Below are 19,223 nucleotides of genomic sequence, written 5' to 3'. Positions count from 1 at the left end.
AAAGTTTCAGTCTGAGTAGACCAGTGGTTCCTGCAATCAGCTTCTGGGGGTGAATTGTGTAAATGCAGAGACACATGTGTTTTTATGTCAGGTACTTGGAAGTTGTATAGTCACATTGTCTTCCTCTGTGTGAATGTGGCCATGGGAACATTCTGTGTGGGGGAATCTAAGTGTGTGACTCACACAAACGCACACAAGCTTTCTGGCCAATTGGCCTAGGTGGCCAGTGAAAGGCTGTATGTGTTTAGAGATGCTCTTTCTCCGTCATTTGCTATGTTCAGTAAGCTTTGATATTCAAAATCAGGTTAGGAAGAGAAGTCCTGGTTGAGATACATGGGTAAATTCTTTTTTCTTTCCAATGAGTTCACTGTTTTTATCGTGAGTTTATTTTCAATGAATAACTAATTATGCTATTTAAGCAATTTTATAAGAGTGTTCTTTTATTCTCCTATTTCAATAAAATTTCCCTCCTAAGACAGGATATACATTTGTGGAGACTAACAAATGTAATATTTTAAATGTATTTTAAAAAAAGTGGTCACATTTTCTTTTTAAAAAGATCGGTAACAAAACAAAAGAAACCTGAACATTTAAAATCCAAGTGATTTATTTCTTTTCATGGGGCGGGGGGGGGGAGGAGTATTTGTAACCTCTGCAGTCAGAGGATGGGTATAAAGTAGATTTTTATTGCTTTAGTTTTTGTGTCAAGAGGTGTCAGTTTGAACAGACACCAAAAGTCTCTTCATTCTTTGCAAAATAACACATTGTCCAAGCTGACTTCTGTTGGAACAGCCAGAAGAGCTCTGGGGGACCAAATACATGAAAGTTACCCTGACAGGCAGTCTTTGCTGGATTAGTATTCTAGGAAGCATGCTATAATATTCTTTTGAAAGAATGCTCTCAGTGTGAGACTGACCTTTGTGATCAGTGAGTATATTTTGTCTTTTTGTTATTCTGGAACTGTGCAACACTGATGCTATGTGAAGTTGTAAATATAGAAGGTAGTGCATTGTCATTGAGGCTTAGTGTTGGTTTTATTGCTTGATTCAATATGATGTACCCCAACATTTGTCCTGAAATTCAATATGATGTACCCCAACATTTGTCCTGAAATAGTTTTTAAACATTGTTTGTATGAAATAATTAATTTTTGGGGCACTGAAAAGTGTGACATATAAAACTGAATTTGTTAATTGTAAACTTCTCCTTCACCTCCTCCTCCTCCTGCTAGAACCAGTATTGATGTCTTGAAAATTATCAAATCATACATTTTGTAATAATTTTTCTAGTATGTTGGAGCTTCTGTTCTATTAATTCTCCAATGATAGATCACACAACTTTGCTAAACCAAACCAAGTTTGAAAAGCTAATGCAGATAGATGTCCTTATGCCAATAAAGACTTATTTGACTTGACTAGATATAACTCTGGGAGGGGTGTTTTAAAAAGGATTTACTTGGCTTTTCAGTAATTTTTGTGCTTGGAACATATTTTTTTAAGTCACATTATTTTATTTTATTTTTAGACCATAGGTTTGTGTGATTGTGCGATTTCAGATTGTTCAATTATAATGTAATCCAAAATTTCAAGTATAATGTAATCCAAAATTTCTATCAATTGCTAACACCATATCGCCTCCTGTATTTTTCTAGGTTTTCCTTAACATTTCTAACAGCTATTGATATTGGTAAATTCAGCCAATGCTTCATTGCTAATGTTAGTTGTAACGAAGGCTGCAATTCTATTCATACTTCCATAGCAGGAAACCCTGTTGAATTCAGTGGGGCTGAATCAACATGCATAGGATTATGGAGGAAGTCCCTCTGAAAGGCTATCAGCATAATCCTAAACAGAGTTTTACCCTTCTAAATCCATAGCAGTCAAAGGGCTTATAAGGCTTTAACTCTGCTTAGGACTGTATCAAAATAGACAATATGGAAACAGCAGCCATAGGAGGCCCCGATTCAGATTGGAATTATGGCATGGAGAGGAACTAACTCTTCCTCAGCCATTTCCCCAAATGTGGGCAGCCTTGACTGACTTGTGATATTTAACTTGTACTCACTGTGATCATTACTCACCCAGGACACCCAGTTCAGAACATGTGTGAAGAACTTGCAAATTTTGAACTTCTTTGATACTACAAAAAAAAGAAAAGAAAATGTGCTAGAACCTCTCTTTCTAAACTTTTTTAAACTATGTATTTTGCCGTTTAGATTTCATACTTGTATGAATGAATGAGTCACTGATTTTAGTCACTGTGGGGTCTGTGTCTAGCAAGAAAAGTGGGACACTTGGATTGCTTCCAGGAGTTAAATGCCCTCAGAAACAGAGGTGGGATGCAGCCTATTCGCACCTATTCGGTAGAACCAGTTACTAAAGTTTTCTCAGTTCGGAGAACCGGTTATTAATGATTAACTCCACTAGGAACAAGGGGGTAATCTCTGTCCCTGGGTACAACAAATCTCATCAAGTGGGGGATGCAAAATCGCCCCCCTGAGATCCCCTGCCCTCCATGGCAACCCCCCCCCCCATGTGTGTATGAACTGTATGAAATAATGCAATATATAGTAATTCTATTTTTTTTGTTCATTGGTATAAAGGATGGGAAAGTATTATAGGTAAAGATTTTTCATTTTCTTTTTCCCCCTTGAAACTACTCTTTTAAATTAAGGCTTTTGGATCTCTCCCTCAGTTTTCTTTCAAGTGGAATAGAAAGTAGGAAGGGAGGGAAATATGGGAAGGAGGGAGACAATATAGGATGTTTTAGTTGGGGGGGGGGAGGTTGAGAGAGATAGTCAATTAGATATGTTTGTAATATGTTAACAACTGTAAACAGTTTTTGGTTTCTCTCCTTACTTTATTATTTAAAATCAATCAAATAATTATATAAAAAAGAAATAATACACTACCATATGGTATATTGCTTTTAAAATACTTTAAACCATCATTATTTGAATCTAGAGGCGAAGTGAAGGGGGACTGCACCTGGGGCGTGCGTGCCCTGCGTCCTTGCCACAGCCCTGCCCAGGAATGCCCCACCCACGGAATGCCTGGCCATGCCCCGTCGTGCCTCGCCCAGCCCCATTGGCGCTACGCCACTGTTTGAATCCCACCACCTTCGGAACCTGTTACTAAAATTTTTGAATCCCACCGCTGCTCAGAAACCACTCCTCCTGTCCTGAATACTCTGCTGGGCATGGCTTACAGTCACATGTTCCTTCCCAGGAACTGAGACAAGCCCCCACCATGGCTAAGGGGTGGGAGGGTGATTTTGTAGAGAGTAAACAATTCTTCTTACAATGTAATGTGGTATATGAGAGCTGGATAGTTGGACCATTGCACAATCCATAGAAGAAAACAAAATTTTTGAAACAAACAACTTGATATTTAAAACACTGGATGAGATTATGCTGTATAAGTAATTTGCTTGATGTATTTTGCAGGTGTCTTATTAAGGACTTTGAAAAGCGTCCATGTGTCACCCACCTTTTAGAGCATCCCTTCATCAGACAAGCCCACGGTAAGGACATGGCACTTCAGAAACAGCTGGCTGATCTTATCCAAGCACAACAACAACTGGGTGCTGTTGCCAAGACGAGGTAAAATTCCTTACCATGTTTTTCAGCCTAGACGGCCTCACAAATAAAATACTTAAAAAGTTTAAGACATTTAACACTGACAAGTATTGTCCCAATCCAGCCAAAGAATGCCACATGTAAGGAAATGCTTATGCAACACTGCTAATGGCTTCCCCATCCGCATCATCCACTCCAAATGCATTGACAGTGCAGTTCTAAGCAGAATCATGCCCTTCAAAATACTTGGATATCAGTGGGCCAAGAACAGAGATGTAGCTCCAGGGGGGTGAGGGGTGCATGACGCACCTGGTACGTGGAGGCGTGGCAAGGGTTCCAGGGATGTTCCAGGTCAGGACTGGGGGGAGAATGCACCATTGCACTGGGCGCTTTTCCTCCTTGCTACGCCTCTGGGCTAGAAGCATATTAACTCTGCTTAGGATTGGATGTTGCATTTGCTGTGTGCACCTTGATGCCCGTGGCAATGTATATCCTTGCTATTTGCCAGCAGATGTTGTGTTTGTGTGCTAAGTGCCCATCAAATGTTACACATAACTGAAGCTGGGTCAGAGCCCTCATGTAATTACTACATCCCATATAGACAGAGTGTTTCAAGAGGGGAACTTCCCATTCATGTCTTGTAAATGTATCTTGTCATATACATTTCACACTGTCATATCCAGCTTTTGTTTCTAAAACTGTCCTTTTAAAAATTTACTTCTAACATCCACCTCATGTTCATTAATCAGACCGCCGAATTCTAACAGGGAACATGCTCATATTTTGCAACGGTGTTTGTAGAAAAGTCCAAACATGAATCACAAAGTGATTGATAGAAAAGAGAATGGGCACCAAAAAAGCTAAGGTTATTGTGTTTGCTTAGCTACGTCTTGCAAAGCAGACTCGGAATGCTTTGTTTATTGTTTAATACCAACCATTGTTTGTACAAAGCTTGGTACTTTATATACATCAAGAGAGTCTTCTTTTCGAGTACAATTCGGGGCTGGCAGCAGGAGAGGTGTCTTTGTTTCATGGCTGTCCAGAGGGTGGCAGGATTTCACTATTCTAAAACTGAATTTAAATGCAAATGAACACACTTTCTCTGCTCAGCAGTCATTTTGCAATATGAAATTTGTCTCGTGCTAGATAAGCTGTAAACCATTATTGTAAATAAATACCTGCTAATGTTGATGAAGAAAATTAAATGTCACAATTCATAAGTCATAAAAATTTATGTGCACACCCAGGCAGAGTGAATGTGCTATTTGAAAACCAAAAGGCTTAAAGTGAAACTTGGGGGGGGTGGGGGGGAATAAACCCCACAAGGTAATAGAAGCTGTTTCAAGGTGAGGCTGACTTTCCAGATTTCACTGCAATGGGGATTATTTGCAAACTCCTCTAAAGCAAGAGTCTGAATGGGTCACATTTGCTGCAGAAGTCTGGCTTTTTTATGTGTTTCTTTCCTTCCCTACACAGGCAGAGGGCAAGAGAATCTCTTCCTGGTTGACAGCAGTTCTTTCCACGTATTAACAAAAATCTGTCACAGAGTGAAAACTTGATGTAAATCTCCAATGGCAAGGTTATAGCACAATAATAGAACTGGGTGGAAAAATATGGGGCTATGAACTCTCCTTTCAGAACAGAAATTAAAAGCCTCTGAGCCTATGCTTTAAAAAAAGCAGTGGACTCATCTTTTTTCCACAAGTGCTCTTCTGACATTGGACACGCGAGTGATACAAATTTTAATAGGTATGAGATACATTAATGTAAAATAGAGAAATAGTTGTGAAAGAGATTGGCAGCAGGGGTGAATCGCTCTCTGGATGCGGCATGGGCTTCTGCCAGCATAAATGCCCTCTCTGGACATTTATGCCAGTGGAGGGGCAAATCCACCAGCACCCAGCCACTGTGGCACCCCACAACTCCTGGCCCCCAAACCTGGCCTCACGGTGGCACTTGCATGTCACTATGCCAGTGTTCCAGGGACATTCCAAAGGTGTTTCAGGTGCAGGGGCAAGCTTAGTTTGCCTCCAAACCTCTCTTGCATCCATCCCGTATGTTGGTGGAGCTGCCGACAGAGATATTCTCTATGCTCCCCTGTGGGGGAGTTAGAGGGTTTTTTAAAAAAAACTTTGGGGGGCTTCCCACACCACAGGAAAGCCTTGTGGAGTGGGCAGAGCAGCACTCAAGCAGCGCCGACCCCGTCAGCCTTAGCTCTAGATTGTGCTGCTAGTGTGATATAATGCTGAAAGTGTTGGATAGGCTCTGAGAAACCCATGTTTAAATACTTTTGCCATGGGCCTTGGGCCAGGTACGCACACTCAGATTAACCTACTTCACAGGGTTGTTGTTAGCAGGATGCTAGGCGTGAAGAGAAACAGCATCCATATTAATTACATGATAAAGGTAAAAGTTTATCAGAGAACTACATTTCGGGTGGGAAAGTTGACAGACAGGGATAGTCTGCATCTACCTTGCTAGCTAGACAAGGAGGGAGGCCACAACTTCCAAGAAGGAGGAAATTAGACCTGGGAGTATCAGTCTAAGGACAGACAAGAGGTGGCACGAAAGAACAGAAGGGTCTCTAATCTTACAGCACTATCTAGCTCAGGGGTGTCAAAACTCATTTGCTGAGCTGAAGATATGGTATAAATGTGACTTGGTTGGGCTGGGGCAGGGCTACCTTGACTGGTGAACCCCCAGCAGCCATACTAGCCCAGATCAGTACTGGGGGAGATGGTTGGCGCAGGGGGGGGGGAGGGCTGCCTCAGCTGGTGATCCCTCAGTGGAATTGCCAGCCCAGATTGGCATGGGATGGGGTAGCTTGCCAGGATAGATCAATCCAGATCGGGAGTGGGTGCCAAGACTGACTAAGTCTGCAGCAGGCTCACCAGACCAGACTGGGAGTGAGGGAGGGAGCGTTTGTCTCAGCTGACTCGTGGGCCGGATAAGCCCTGTTTGGCAATCCCGATCTGGCTGATCAACTGCCCAATCCTGCTGCCTCTTCCCAGTTCTTTTGCACACTAGACATTGTGTCACTTCCAACAGTTGTGAGGATAAAATGGAGCAGAGCAGAATGTTGTCAGCTGCTTTGGGGAGAAACAAAAGCAGGCTTTGCTAATGCCATCTGAGATGAATGACTACCTACTTTTACCTGAGAGGAATCACAGCTTGAAGTATTACATCGTGGTCCTTAACAGATCTGGAATCTACTGTAACCCACTTAGGTAGCATCAAGGAACCATTGAGCTACTAGCATGTAACATCACAGGTGATATCAATTTCACTTGATAGCAGCAGCAGGAGGAGCCAGGTCTGTGAACCTGGTTAAGGTTGGGGCGGGGCAGTTTTATAGCTGGAAGCCTCCTAGCCTCCCCTTCTTTCTCACAGCCACCTAACAGGCTGGCAAGGAAGAAGCAGTAAGGGCTTGTGAGCAGTGTGCTGACACACAACATCATTTCCAGCAAAACAAACAGCAGTGTGACACTGTTATGACAGGGCAATGCTCTAGGATTTGTGCTCCAGGAATTCTAGAGCGGTATCCTGGTGTGATGATGACTTCAGTTAGTTTTTTAGAGGAAGTGATGTCGTGCATCACTGTAGTACCAATGCAATTGCCCCCACCGCCCTAAACTCTCCTGGCAAGTTGCCAGCTGTGTTTTTCACTTTACTGTTGGCATGCATCATGAACAGAACTGCAGTCATGAGCTATACAGTTGTGGCACTTATATAACGAATGGATGGGGACTCTTTGACAAGGTCAGGCCTGATGTGAAAAAAATTGTTTTGGTGGCCTTATCAGGGGGGTGTCCAACTCTTGCTCCCCAGATGTTCATGGACTACAGTTCCCATCAGTCCCTGCCAGCATGGCCAAAATGGACACCCCTGCCTTATCATTATAATAACATAAAGTTTTACATGTAACCTGTTCTAACTTAAAAATAACTGTATATTTATCTCTGAACACGTATATACATTTTTCTGAGACCACTGAGAAAGGATGTAGGGCTGAAAAAGTATAGTTACAGCAGTTTGTGTGTGTTTCAAAATTGTGTTTATAAAATTTATGGCTTTAATTCCATGATGAGGCTTTGGATTTTAAAGAAATGACTATTTTGTTATTTTATGATAGCTCAACCTTTTTGGTTTCTAACCTGATTTTTGGATTGGGTTTGGTACCCTTCTTCCTTTGATTGCGTTTTCTTAAATGGGCTTCCACTTTACAAAAACCGATTCCATGCACACTCAAGCAGGCATTCGCAAAAGTCCAAACAGAGATTTTTATGTGATACTTATTTGATTCATTGCCTGACAACTTACTATATTGCAGTTTTGATTTTCCACACCTATAGACCGACCAACAATCAGTCATGTAGGGACTTACAGTGGCAAAATTTCCTCAGCCCGTTGGGCTATTAACCAAAAGAGCATGTGATGAGGGGCCATGTAATCCTGTGGGAGAGTTCTGCATCATACATATATATTGACACTATGGTGCTTGAAAAATATACTCAAAGCTGACATCTTCACTGTGATCATAGAAGAAGAAATGCTGCTGCTGCTGCTGCTGCTGCTGCTAGTACTACTACTACTACTACCCTACCTTTCTCTCCTGTAAAGAGACTCAAGGTGGCTTACAAGCTCCTTTCCCTTCCTCTCCCCACAACAGACACCCTGTGAGGTAAGTGAGGCTGAGAGAATTCTGAGAGAACTGTGACTAGCTCAAGGTCACCCAGCAAGAATGTAGGGCTCATTCCGCACATGCAGAATAATGCACTTTCAAACTGCTTTCAGTGCTCTTTGAAGCTGTGCGGAATGGCAAAATCCACTTGCAAACAGTTGTGAAAGTGGTTTGAAAATGCATTATTTTGCGTGTGCGGAAGGGGCCTAGGAGCGTGGAAACACATCTGGTTCACCAGATAAGCCTCTGCCACTCAGGTGGAGGAGTGGGGAATCAAACCCGGTTCTCCAGATTAGAATCCACCTGCTCATACTAGAATAAATAGCATTGGACCTTCACTGGATGTTTGGTACAGTTGCTACAGTTAAAGTATTGATTCTGCTCAGTTCTTACTTGTGCTCTACCAGTACTAGGTAGAAACCATAAGTTTTGCCATTTATATGATTTCAGCTGAAAACTCTGCTCTCTGAGCCACTTGCTTTACTGTGTATTCACATTGTTAACTCCTGAGCATAGGACTGCAGTACCTATACAGATCTCATGATCACTAGCTAAGATTTCAAGAGTATGGATTTGATATGGAACCGTATTCTGGATTTCCTCCTAGAAACTGGATGTATGTAAAGTACCAACAGGTTTCAGTTGATTTATGGCCACCGTGTAGGATTTTCAAGGCAAGAGATGTCCTAGAAGTTATAGACCACCTAAGGAGGCCAAAGTCTGTTTCTAACATCACCCAGTCCCTTCCATGATGTAGGGTGAGAAACAGTGAATTGCTGAAAGTTATCCAGTAATTCCTTGGCTAAACCAGGCTTGAAACCTGAGCTTGAAGAACCTAAACCAGGGGACCACGCTGGCGCTCAAAACTGTCTCTTGTTAGATGATGTTTTAATCCACTAGTCTGGCATTAGGAAGGAGAGAGGTTTTACAACTCTGGCCAGCTATTCTGCCAATTCCATTTCCATCTTGAAAGCAATTATCAGCAAGAAACTAGCTGGTACCCAGCTTGTAATTTCCTCTGTATATTCACAGATAACAAAGACCAATAATAGCTCTTGGATTGTAAAATGATGGGCATACAAAATTAAATGCGTTCAAATGCAGTTCTTCCCAACCTTGACTGGGTTAATACCAATGGAAAGATTACCAACTTGAAAGCTTTGCCTTTTGGGTAAGAAAGCCACCACTGAAAAGTTTGATTACATTGCAAATGCAAATAATTATACAGAGTTCTTATTATAGTCATGGCATGCATGATGTTGCAATTATGGCTGTGCCTACTGTTGTCCCTGCAAAATGTTACACCTTCCAAATGTACGCATGTTCTCTAGCAAGCCCCTCAGTGGATTAAACAACATTCAAACTGCATTGGAAGGGTGGTTCTCTGACTGTAATTAAGGTCATTGTGTCTGCTCTGTTCTCTCTTGGGCTGAAGATTTTCCTTGTTCAACCTAGCGGTCCCATCTCTTTCAAGGATAATGAAAGAAAGGATTTGGATCAGATGACTTCCATGCCTCTTCCAAACAGAATGTGTTCTTTGTTCACTTTTTTCGAGGGGGAGAACAGTGTGGGGAAAATGAGAAGTTTGGAGCTAACAGCTGTAGGGCAAAACAATTCATTTGAACGTGTGGCATTGCGGATTATCCATCACTGGGAAAATGGAAAACTTGGTTTTGAGCATGAAAACAGTGTGTACACAGCTTTGGTGTACAAGGGCTATATTCTGCCAGATTTTCTGCTGGATCTCACCAGATTCACCTCCTCAATGCAGGCTTCATCATGTACCCTCCATAGCCTTTGAAAACGTAACGGTAGTCTCCTGTGCAAGCACCATGTTGTTACGGATGTACAGGTTGCAATTACGTTACAATGTTTACTAGGAAGACTACATTTATGGGGTGGTTTGCCATTGCCTTCCCTAGTCTTCTACACCTTATTTTTATTATTTATTTATTATTTATTTATTTATTATTTGATTTCGTATACCGCCCTATCCCCAAAGGGCTCAGGGCGGTGAACAATATAAAAGCATATATAAACATAAATATATAAAAGTTTAAAATTTTCATTCTAAAACAGTATCCCACGAACCCATATGCAACCCTCCCAAGAAGAGTGATGGGTCCCGATGATGTTAGGGACCCTATACAGCAGGGGGAGGATGAAAGCAGGGCACCTTACCACCAGCACCTTACCACCAGCAAGCTGGAACTAGTCCAGAGGAGGGCAACCAAAATGGTACAAGATCTGGATTCCATGTCCTATGAGGAGCAGTTTAGGGAGCTTAGTTATATTTAGTCTGGAGCAGAGAAGGTTAAAGGGGTGACATGAAAGCCATGTTTAAATATTTGAAGGGATGTTATGTTGCAGATGGAGCAAGCTTGTTTTCTGCTGCTCCAGAGACTAGCACAAGACATAATGGATTCAGAGCACAGGAAAAGAGAGTCTACTTGAACAGTAGGAAGAACTTCCTGACAGTAAGAGTTATTCAACAGTTATTCAGTACAGTTATTCAGTACATTGTGTCAGTGTGTGGTGGAGGCTCCTTTGGAGGTTTTTAAATAGAGGTTGGAAAGTCATCTGTCAAGGTTGGTTTGATTGTGTGTTCCTGCCTGGCAGGGGGTTGGACTTGAGGGCTCTTGTGGTCTCTTCCAATTTCATGATTCTATGATATTGAGTACTCATTTTACCAGTCTGAGAAGGATGGGAGTCAGGAAGGGTCAAAATGGTTCCTTCTCCTCCTTTCACTAGTGAGAGAATATCATATTTTCCTGAAAACGGATACACCAAGCTGTATGTTTAAGCAAGCAATTTTTCTAGTTTAAACAGGAACATTTACATTTTGTTCTAAAAGTGTGTGGACACTACACTATTTAAGTCATGGTGGACTGTCCGTAGGTATTTAGGCACCTAAATTGAAAAAAGATGTCTCCCCATACAATAATCCTCGATTGTGCGCTCATTTTGCCCTCTTCAGATGCCACTGTCCTTTCTGATCAGAGAAGCTCTGAGTCTTTTCCTTCCTTTCATAGGAAAAAGATGAAGTGAATCAGGAAGCATTACTCTTGATTTGGGGTTTCCAGTTCCTCCCTGACTCACCTCATGCACACACTAGCTCTTCTGGGTAGAATCTGCTGGGCTGTGTTGGGTTTTTTTTTAAATCACTGGAGCAATAGACCCATGAAATTGACATGGACTGGATTATGCACAAGTTGTCTGTCACGCTGCAGGGACTAATGTCTGTCGTGGCAAGATTTCTTGTATGGACGTATTTCCTCGAGCCCTGCTTTCACTTTCCATTATCTCCATGGCAAGCAATGCTATTTCTAGCATGACTTTAATTTGTTTCACTGCCAGAGCGGTCAGATTTGCCAGTAAGCACAGCTTTGTCCTGGACATCTTCCCTCTGCCCATGGCCAGCCTACCTGGCTTCATCCTTCCCACCCTCTCGACCAGCTATCCACACCTTCACTCTCACTTCCCCTTCTATGTTGCTATCTCCCTCCTGCTTCCTACTCATCCTGCCGACATCTTTTGGTAGCTAGCAAGTGGAGGTCAAAGAAAAGAAGCTCTACCACATAAGCTTAACCAAAACATACTGACCTATGAATTCTTATATTGATATCTTGATATCTTGCTATGATAATAACAGAGAGTGCTTGGTCTGTCACACCCCCAATTTTCCTGAGCACTCAGTCCCGCCCTTTGCCCTGGGATGGTGTGAATTCCCTCCATGCACTGCAGGAGTGGCAGGGAGCAGATGTGGGGGTTGTACTGTGCTCATTTACATTTGGGGGACAAGTTGAAGTTTATGTGGATAGTACAAGCAGGGTGTCTTTTGAGTTCCACCCCACTTCTCGCCCTCTACTTCTGCTCACACTAATGATCAGGAGGGCTTTTAAAAACTTTATTTCCACTTCAAGCATTTGTACCATATTATATCTATTGAAATAATGATATATATATATATAATACAGGAATATCAAAATATCAAGGAATATCAAAATAACAATCCTCTCTCTCCTCCCATGGTAGCAGCAGCAGGGTGTGTGTGTGTGGGGGGGGGAGGAGAGGGGAGTTCTAGGACATCATCCCCTTCTTCAGCAGAGTGAGGTCCAGGGAATTGCTTTGCCTCTTTCATTTGGGGGGGGGGGGTTGGGGTTTTTTTGGAAAGCTGCTACAATATTGATATAAATTCAATAACAGCAGCATTGATATAACAGCAATTTAAAGGGCTTTAGCAAAGCCAGCCATCTTGCAGCTGTGTGCCTTAAACAGTGAATTGATGGGCATAGTTAAGAGAACCAGGAAGAGCAGAAGCCTGAAGAGTTCAGCAAGCAAACTGCACAGTAGGCAGTGGAGTGTCTCTTTGAGTATAAACGGGGGAATGCAAGGAGACCCCACAACAACTCCACTGTGCAGCAAAGAGCCCCAAGTCAAGCGTTCCATGCATAGCGGGCCATGGTCTGTGGCTCCAGCAACAGACCACAGCTGGCAGCACAAAACAAACAAACCAACAAACAAAAGGCAGCCGGCAGCCTCCCCAGAGTAAGGTTGTCCGGGAACAAAACGGAAGCGGCAGGTGAGCAAAATGGTGAATCAGACACCTCAGAGCAGGGGACTTCTCTTTTGAATGGAAAACTGCAGGGAAACCCCTGTTCAAAGCAAACAGCCATGCTGAAAGCAGTGAGTGTGCAGTAGCCCTTAGACAGATGTCCTCCCCTGGATCCCTTAATGACCTGCTTTGAGCACAAAGACTCCCCTTATGGTTTGTCACTTGTCAGCCTCACCCGAGGTCCCTGTTTCTCACGTGTCCACTTCTGCAGACAAGTCTCCTTCCAACGGTACGGTGTTCACCACAGAGAGATGGTGCAAACCCCTCTCGAATATTGGATGACATTCCTCTGAACATGACTGAATCTCATCCTTTTGTAAGCATTTGGCACTGTCAGCATTTCAGCAGCTCACTGAGTGGAAAACTGATGAGGCCCGCCAAGGGTCTTGGGGGCAATGTAATGTTGTGCTCCTGATATTGCCTTTGTGATTGTGCATGTCACAAAAGAAGTTAACCACAGAAACATGCAGAGAGGTCTTTCATTTTAGTGAATTCGCTTGAGGAATTTCACTGGCAGCTCGAGATTTTTAGGTCAAAAAGGAAATTTTCTGTAATGTAACATTTACTTTTCCTGTTGTCCAAGGGAGAAAAACAGTGGGTGTTTTGCATTCTGATAGCTGGTTCATTTGCAAACGCACTCAGCAATTAGAAATGTCTTCATATAAAGGGACTGTGCTATGAATACACTGTGTCCCCAAACACTAATGCGATGTTCATAAATGTGTGAAAATATACCAAATTAAGTCGGCAAAGGCATATAGAAAGACATTCTGCTTTTGTACCCCTCTCCTACAGAATTGCTTATTCTCTCCATGAGGACTTTCATCCGTGCCTGACCTTTATCCAAAAACAATATAAGACTTTATTTTGACTGGCCAGAAACAGGGAAATATCAAAGTAGTGTTTTAACATTTGTAAGGGCTTTCCCCTTCCTTCTGTTAATGAATTGATAGCTTTCCACTGTGCTGTTACCCCTCTTAGAAATCTAATTAGAAAGTATACCCATTTTGTTATGATTTGTGAAAGCAGAATAAACAGTACAATATCTGCATGGACTGGATAAGGAACTGGCTGGCGACATCGACTGATAGCACTGGGATAGATACATTGCTGAGATGTATGTAATTTGTAATACTTTGTCCCCCTTTCCCACCTATGTGTCATTACTGGACAAAAATGTCATGGAAACAGGTTAATCAAGTAGTAGTTTCTGTGTCTGGGTTGCTGTCCACTATCCTTTGGTGAGATTTTGAAGACCTGTCTTGTGGAACAGGATTCATCTCTCTGTGGTACAGGATCCCACCATCAAATTTTGCTGGCAATCCCTAGCCCCTCGATGATGCGGCTGGCCTCTACCCGAGCCAGGGATTTTACAGCCCTGGCCCCTGCCTGGTGGAACACTTTACCACCAGCTATCCGAAGAGTCCCTGTAGGGATCTTGCTTAAGGAAGTTCCGCCAGAGGGCCTGTACAGCGTTCCTAATTGTTCCACCCGGGTTTAAAGGCGCCGATGTGCGCCCCTTCCCCCCTTTACACTCTGGGCCCTTTAATATTTATGGGGCCCTCCACTCCCTTTTTTTGTTTCTTCCCAGGGTGAGATTATGAAGTTCTATGCTGGGCGCCAATGTAATCTTGTTTAGTCTGCTGTTTTAATGGGGTTTTAATGTAATTGTTTGTTTTATTGTGTTGTTCACCGCCCAGAGCCCTTCGGGGGAGGGGCAGTATACAAAATTCATTATAAATCAATCAATCAATCAATCAATCCACGTTTAATTAATGCAGAGAATCCTAACTTTTTTAAGGCTGTTGATACCTGTGGATTTCTGACACAACATAGTAAGCATAGCCACAAAATGTCTGCCCACAAAATGTCTGCCACAGCTTCAGTCAGTCAGTGAAGATCCATTGTGCTGTGATGGCAACTGCCCCCAAAGTAGCATTTTAAAAAAACTTCAGAGTCAATCACATCTCCAATGGTCAATCAGAAGTCTTACTGGGTAAAAGCCCCGCCTGGCTGTGTATGCATTCTAAAACAAACCTGGTGCACACCAGAAATAGTGGTGCTTTAATTCATTCCTAACCTAGTTTTACAATTGTCCAACTTATGAGGTAACCCCAAGGAGGGGAAATCCATCAAAAAGCATGTATGACGTTGCAGAGAATTTCTCCTAGCGGATACCTTGGATGGATGTGAGGGCTTTAACTCTTGAGTAGCTGACGTTTTCCCTGAATGACAGACATAAAACTGCTTCCTACTGAGTCAGACTATCAATCTATCAAAGAATAATCTGATATGGGCTTTCTAGGAACCCAGACAGAGTTTTCTTCACATTACCTGTTACCTGATCTGTTCACCAGAGATGAAACTTGGAAAGTTAGGCACTCAAAGCAAATAATCTGCAACTGAGCCAGGAACCCACCCTCAGAATCCAAGTTGCTAGCTTTGGGATAGGGATGTACGGAATAAATGGGAGGCCAAATGCCTTCCAAAGTGGCCCACCCCTTATTCATCGCAGATGGTTGTGTCGCATCCTGGCCTTCATTTTCTACTCTGATGCTCTAGAACAGTGGTTCTCAACCTTCCTAATGCCACGACCCTTTAATACAGTTCCTCATGTTGTGGTGACCCCCAACCCTAACATTTATCCATTTTACAGATGGAGAACACTGATGCAGAGAGTCTTAGGCGACCCCTGTGAAAGGGTCGTTCGACCCCCAAAGGGGTCGCGACCCACAGGTTGCGAACCGCTGTTCTAGAACAAAGATTTTACTTACCTGCTGAACAGCCTGTCTAACAGCCTTAATGGGTCTCAGCTTCTATGTATCACCTGCAGGCTGTCCCTACTGCAGAGGGCTGTTGGACCAATGCCTGATTGCAGTTTTCAAAAGTGCACTTTACCAAAATGGTAAAATCCATGCTCTACAAAGAGAGGCTTAGGGAGCTGGGAATGTTTAGTCTGGAGAAGAGAAGGTTAAGGGGGGACATGATAGCTATGTTTAAATATTTGAAGGGATGCCATGTTGAAGAGGGAGCAAGCTTGTTTTCTGCTGCCTCAGAGACTAGGACACGGAGTAATGGATTCAAGGTGCAAGAAAAGAAATTCCACCTAAACATTAGAAAGAACTTTCTGTCAGGGCTGTTGACAGTGGAATTCACTGCCTCGAAGAGTGGTGGAGTCTCCTTTGGAGATTTTTAAACAGAGGCTGAATGAACGTATTTTGGGAGTGCTTTGATTGTGTGTTCCTTCATGGCAGGGCCCTTGATGGCCCTTATGGTCTCTTCCAACTCTATGATTCTATGACTGGGCTTCTTGACTTCCATTTGCACACTATCATCACTCATGCAGCAGTACAGTGCCACCATCAAACCATTATAATGCCATGGTTTAAATAAAATGTTTTTACTCTGGCTAGTGTCCCTTCAGATGGCCCCGTTAGTTAACATCAGCAGAATGATAACCTAACCCTTTTGGATTAGTATGATTCTTAGATTTTGTTATAATCTCTCATCAATTTGGCACAGTTTCTTTGTGCAATTTCAATTCTGTCATCTGTCTTCAGCATGTCAACTTTTGTTTTACATAAGGGATTGGAAGAGAAGAAAAGGGCAGCTATCAATACAGACATAAAAGAAAAAATAAATTTTTCCGTTTGGGGGAAAGATGGCTCATTGTATGTAGACAATGGGACAGCTCTTGCTGCCCTGACAAATCCTACCATTGTTCCATTTGGTTTGGCTGAGATTGCTACTTTCCTTTGCACACAGCATGTCCTGCATAGAAAGAAATCTGTCAGGGTGTCACTGAGTATCAGTGCTGAATGTTACACAGCGGGGGTGCTGTTGTTTCTCAGTGGGTGTACTCCTTTTACCCTTTGATTCTATCTGTTTCAGGATTTTTTTTTAAAAAAAATCTTCAGGCTCACAGTAAGGATGTACTCCTGTTTGGCTGAAAATGTTTCGGCTCACAATCGGTGCACCCCATTTAAAAATGAAAGATACAGCAGCATGTTCAAAGATTCCTCCCATGTAATCAGATTATACAGGGGTTATGGGACAGCATGTCTTTGCTTCCAAGTGTGTGGCTTAGATGCAGAAGGTTTAATCTCTGCCAAGAGTAGCTGGCCGAACGCTGACGGAATGTAGCATGTCATGGATCAGAAATGTGATCCTGGAACAGTTCCACAATCAACGGGCAAGATGGTTTGGCAAACTGCAAGGTAACAGGGTGAAGACAATCTTTGTTATTGGTTTGGGAGGGTTTTTTTATGTTGGTGTGGAGTTAACATGCAACAAGCTGGAGTCGGTGACGTGAATGGTGTTTGGGTGAAACATTTTGATTGGTGTATTCTGTGCGTGTCATGCGCATGTTTGGAAATAAACCTTTTAACACATTGTGCAGAAAGGCACAGTTGCTAGGATTAGGGACCGTAGTGTACCATTTCAGACTGCAGTTGGGATGTTTGTGTATGTTTAAAAAAACCTCCAACCTACTCTGCTGTTAAATCAGAAATATCAAGCTATCAAATTATAGATAAAAATTTAATGCAGGCCTCCTTCAGATTATTAGTGGCAAGGGATTTTTTAAATGGAGCATACAATAATATCATTGTTTATGCATTCCAATAAAATGATATTCTCCAGAATTTTAGTATGTCCTCTTAGTCATAGGTAGAATGCCTACATATTCCATGCACTTAAATGGGACTTGCTTCCTTAGTAAGTGTATACTGGATTTCAGCCTTAGGCTCAGGGCAGCTCCAAGGATTTGGGGAGCGCTTGTTTAGGGTACCCAAGCTAGTCTCCCATACCATGGAGAGGTGGGAAGATTGCCTTCCACCCCTCTCCCTGTACCATGGGGAGATGGGAACAGGGCAACAGCTCTACCCTCCTGATGGGCCAAAATGATAATCTGACCTGCCCCCCTCCTATAATTACAGCCCCACCTACATCACAAGGTATCTGTTGTGGGGAAGGGAGGGAAGGCAATTGTAAGCCACTTTGAGACTCCTTAAAGGTAAAGTGGGGCATAAAAACCAACTCTTTATCTACACTACAAACTGACTAAGGTTAATCTATATGTTCTGTACCTTCTTCAAGAATCCTATGAACTGTAGTTTGGTTAAGATGCTCAAGTTTTTTTTTGTTGGAGATAAGTAGTCCCCTTCGAAGAATTTTAATTTCCATGTTTTCTGAGGAAGAAATTACTCTTAAGCCAGTGAGAATCCATAGTGTGCTGTAGATCTGTCCTTATTTATTCACATGATTACACTCTATTTTTTTTCACAATGGGGACCCAAACTGGCTTACAATATCATTCTCTGTACGTCTGTTTCATTCTCACAACAACCCCCTGAGAGGTTGGGTTAGGCTGAGAAAAGTTGGCCCAAGTCATCCAGCAAGCTTGCATGGCAGAGTGGGGATTCAAGTCTCCTTCTTATTGTTCTCAGGCCATGTTGGAAGCCGCCTTGAGCCCTTCGGGGATAGGCGGCCTATAAGTTTAATAAAATAAATAAATAAATAAATAAATTATATGAGTACTGTTGTTTACAATTTGTGATGTTATTTTATGATTATTGTTGGTTATTATGCGATGTTATGGGATGTAGTGATGTATTATGTTGATGCTGTACTATTATAAATCCAATGTCGGAAAGCTGTATCTATTATAGCTAGAATGTTGGGTTAAAATACTATGTTATTTATTTATTCATGCCATGTTATGCCATGTTATTCACTTCCTGTTTATTAATGTTATGCTCCTCCTAGTCGTTATTGACTATTAGGATTGTTGTTGTTGTTTATTGATGTTATGCTTTGTTGGTTACTATTGAATGTTATGATTACTGTTGTTGTAATTCTGTAGCTGTTGTTTACCGCCCTGAGCCCTTCGGGGGTAGGGCGGTATACAAATCTAATAAACCAAAGCAAACCAAACCAAACCTGGGTCTCCCAGATCCTAGTTTGACACTCTAACCACTACACTGTCACAAATTGATCCATTGCTGCCTTTGGCCATATACCCTCTATGGAAGGTCCTGTTCAATCTCCAGCTCAAAGAGTCAGGTGGTGGTAGGTGATGTGAAAGATCTCTGCCTGGGACCCTGGAAAGCCACTGACAATCTGAATAGACTACACTGTATTGCCTTTGCTAGTCCTGGGAATCTGACTTAATATAAGAGAATCACAAGTTCACACAGGTTCTCTGACCTTTTTACAGACACGAGAGAATACACACTCGAAGGCCTTATCGTATTGATGCTCCTGACAAATATTCCTCAGATGATGATTTGGTAAACCTTGAAGTTCTGGATGAGGTAAGGTATGCTGAAGTAATGAACTCACAGCACTAA

The 19,223-nt window shown here is 42.4% G+C and overlaps 1 protein-coding gene across 7 annotated transcripts in view; it reads left to right on the top strand.

Moving 5' to 3' along the window:
• The window catches only part of MYO3B (myosin IIIB), a 349,141-nt gene that overhangs the window by 121,863 nt on the left and 208,055 nt on the right, over positions 1-19,223 (top strand). For all 7 annotated transcript variants that reach the window (XM_048486352.1, XM_048486350.1, XM_048486349.1 and 4 more), the window contains 2 exons: positions 3,446-3,601; positions 19,091-19,187. In XM_048486352.1, the coding sequence (XP_048342309.1) occupies positions 3,446-3,601; positions 19,091-19,187 (253 nt within the window). The remainder of the gene's footprint in view (positions 1-3,445; positions 3,602-19,090; positions 19,188-19,223) is intronic.

This window comes from Sphaerodactylus townsendi, linkage group LG02, assembly GCF_021028975.2.
Source record: "Sphaerodactylus townsendi isolate TG3544 linkage group LG02, MPM_Stown_v2.3, whole genome shotgun sequence".
Taxonomy (NCBI): Eukaryota; Metazoa; Chordata; class Lepidosauria; order Squamata; family Sphaerodactylidae; genus Sphaerodactylus; species Sphaerodactylus townsendi.
Note: the sequence above shows the minus strand (reverse complement) of the source record. Positions and strands in the feature narration are given on the sequence as shown.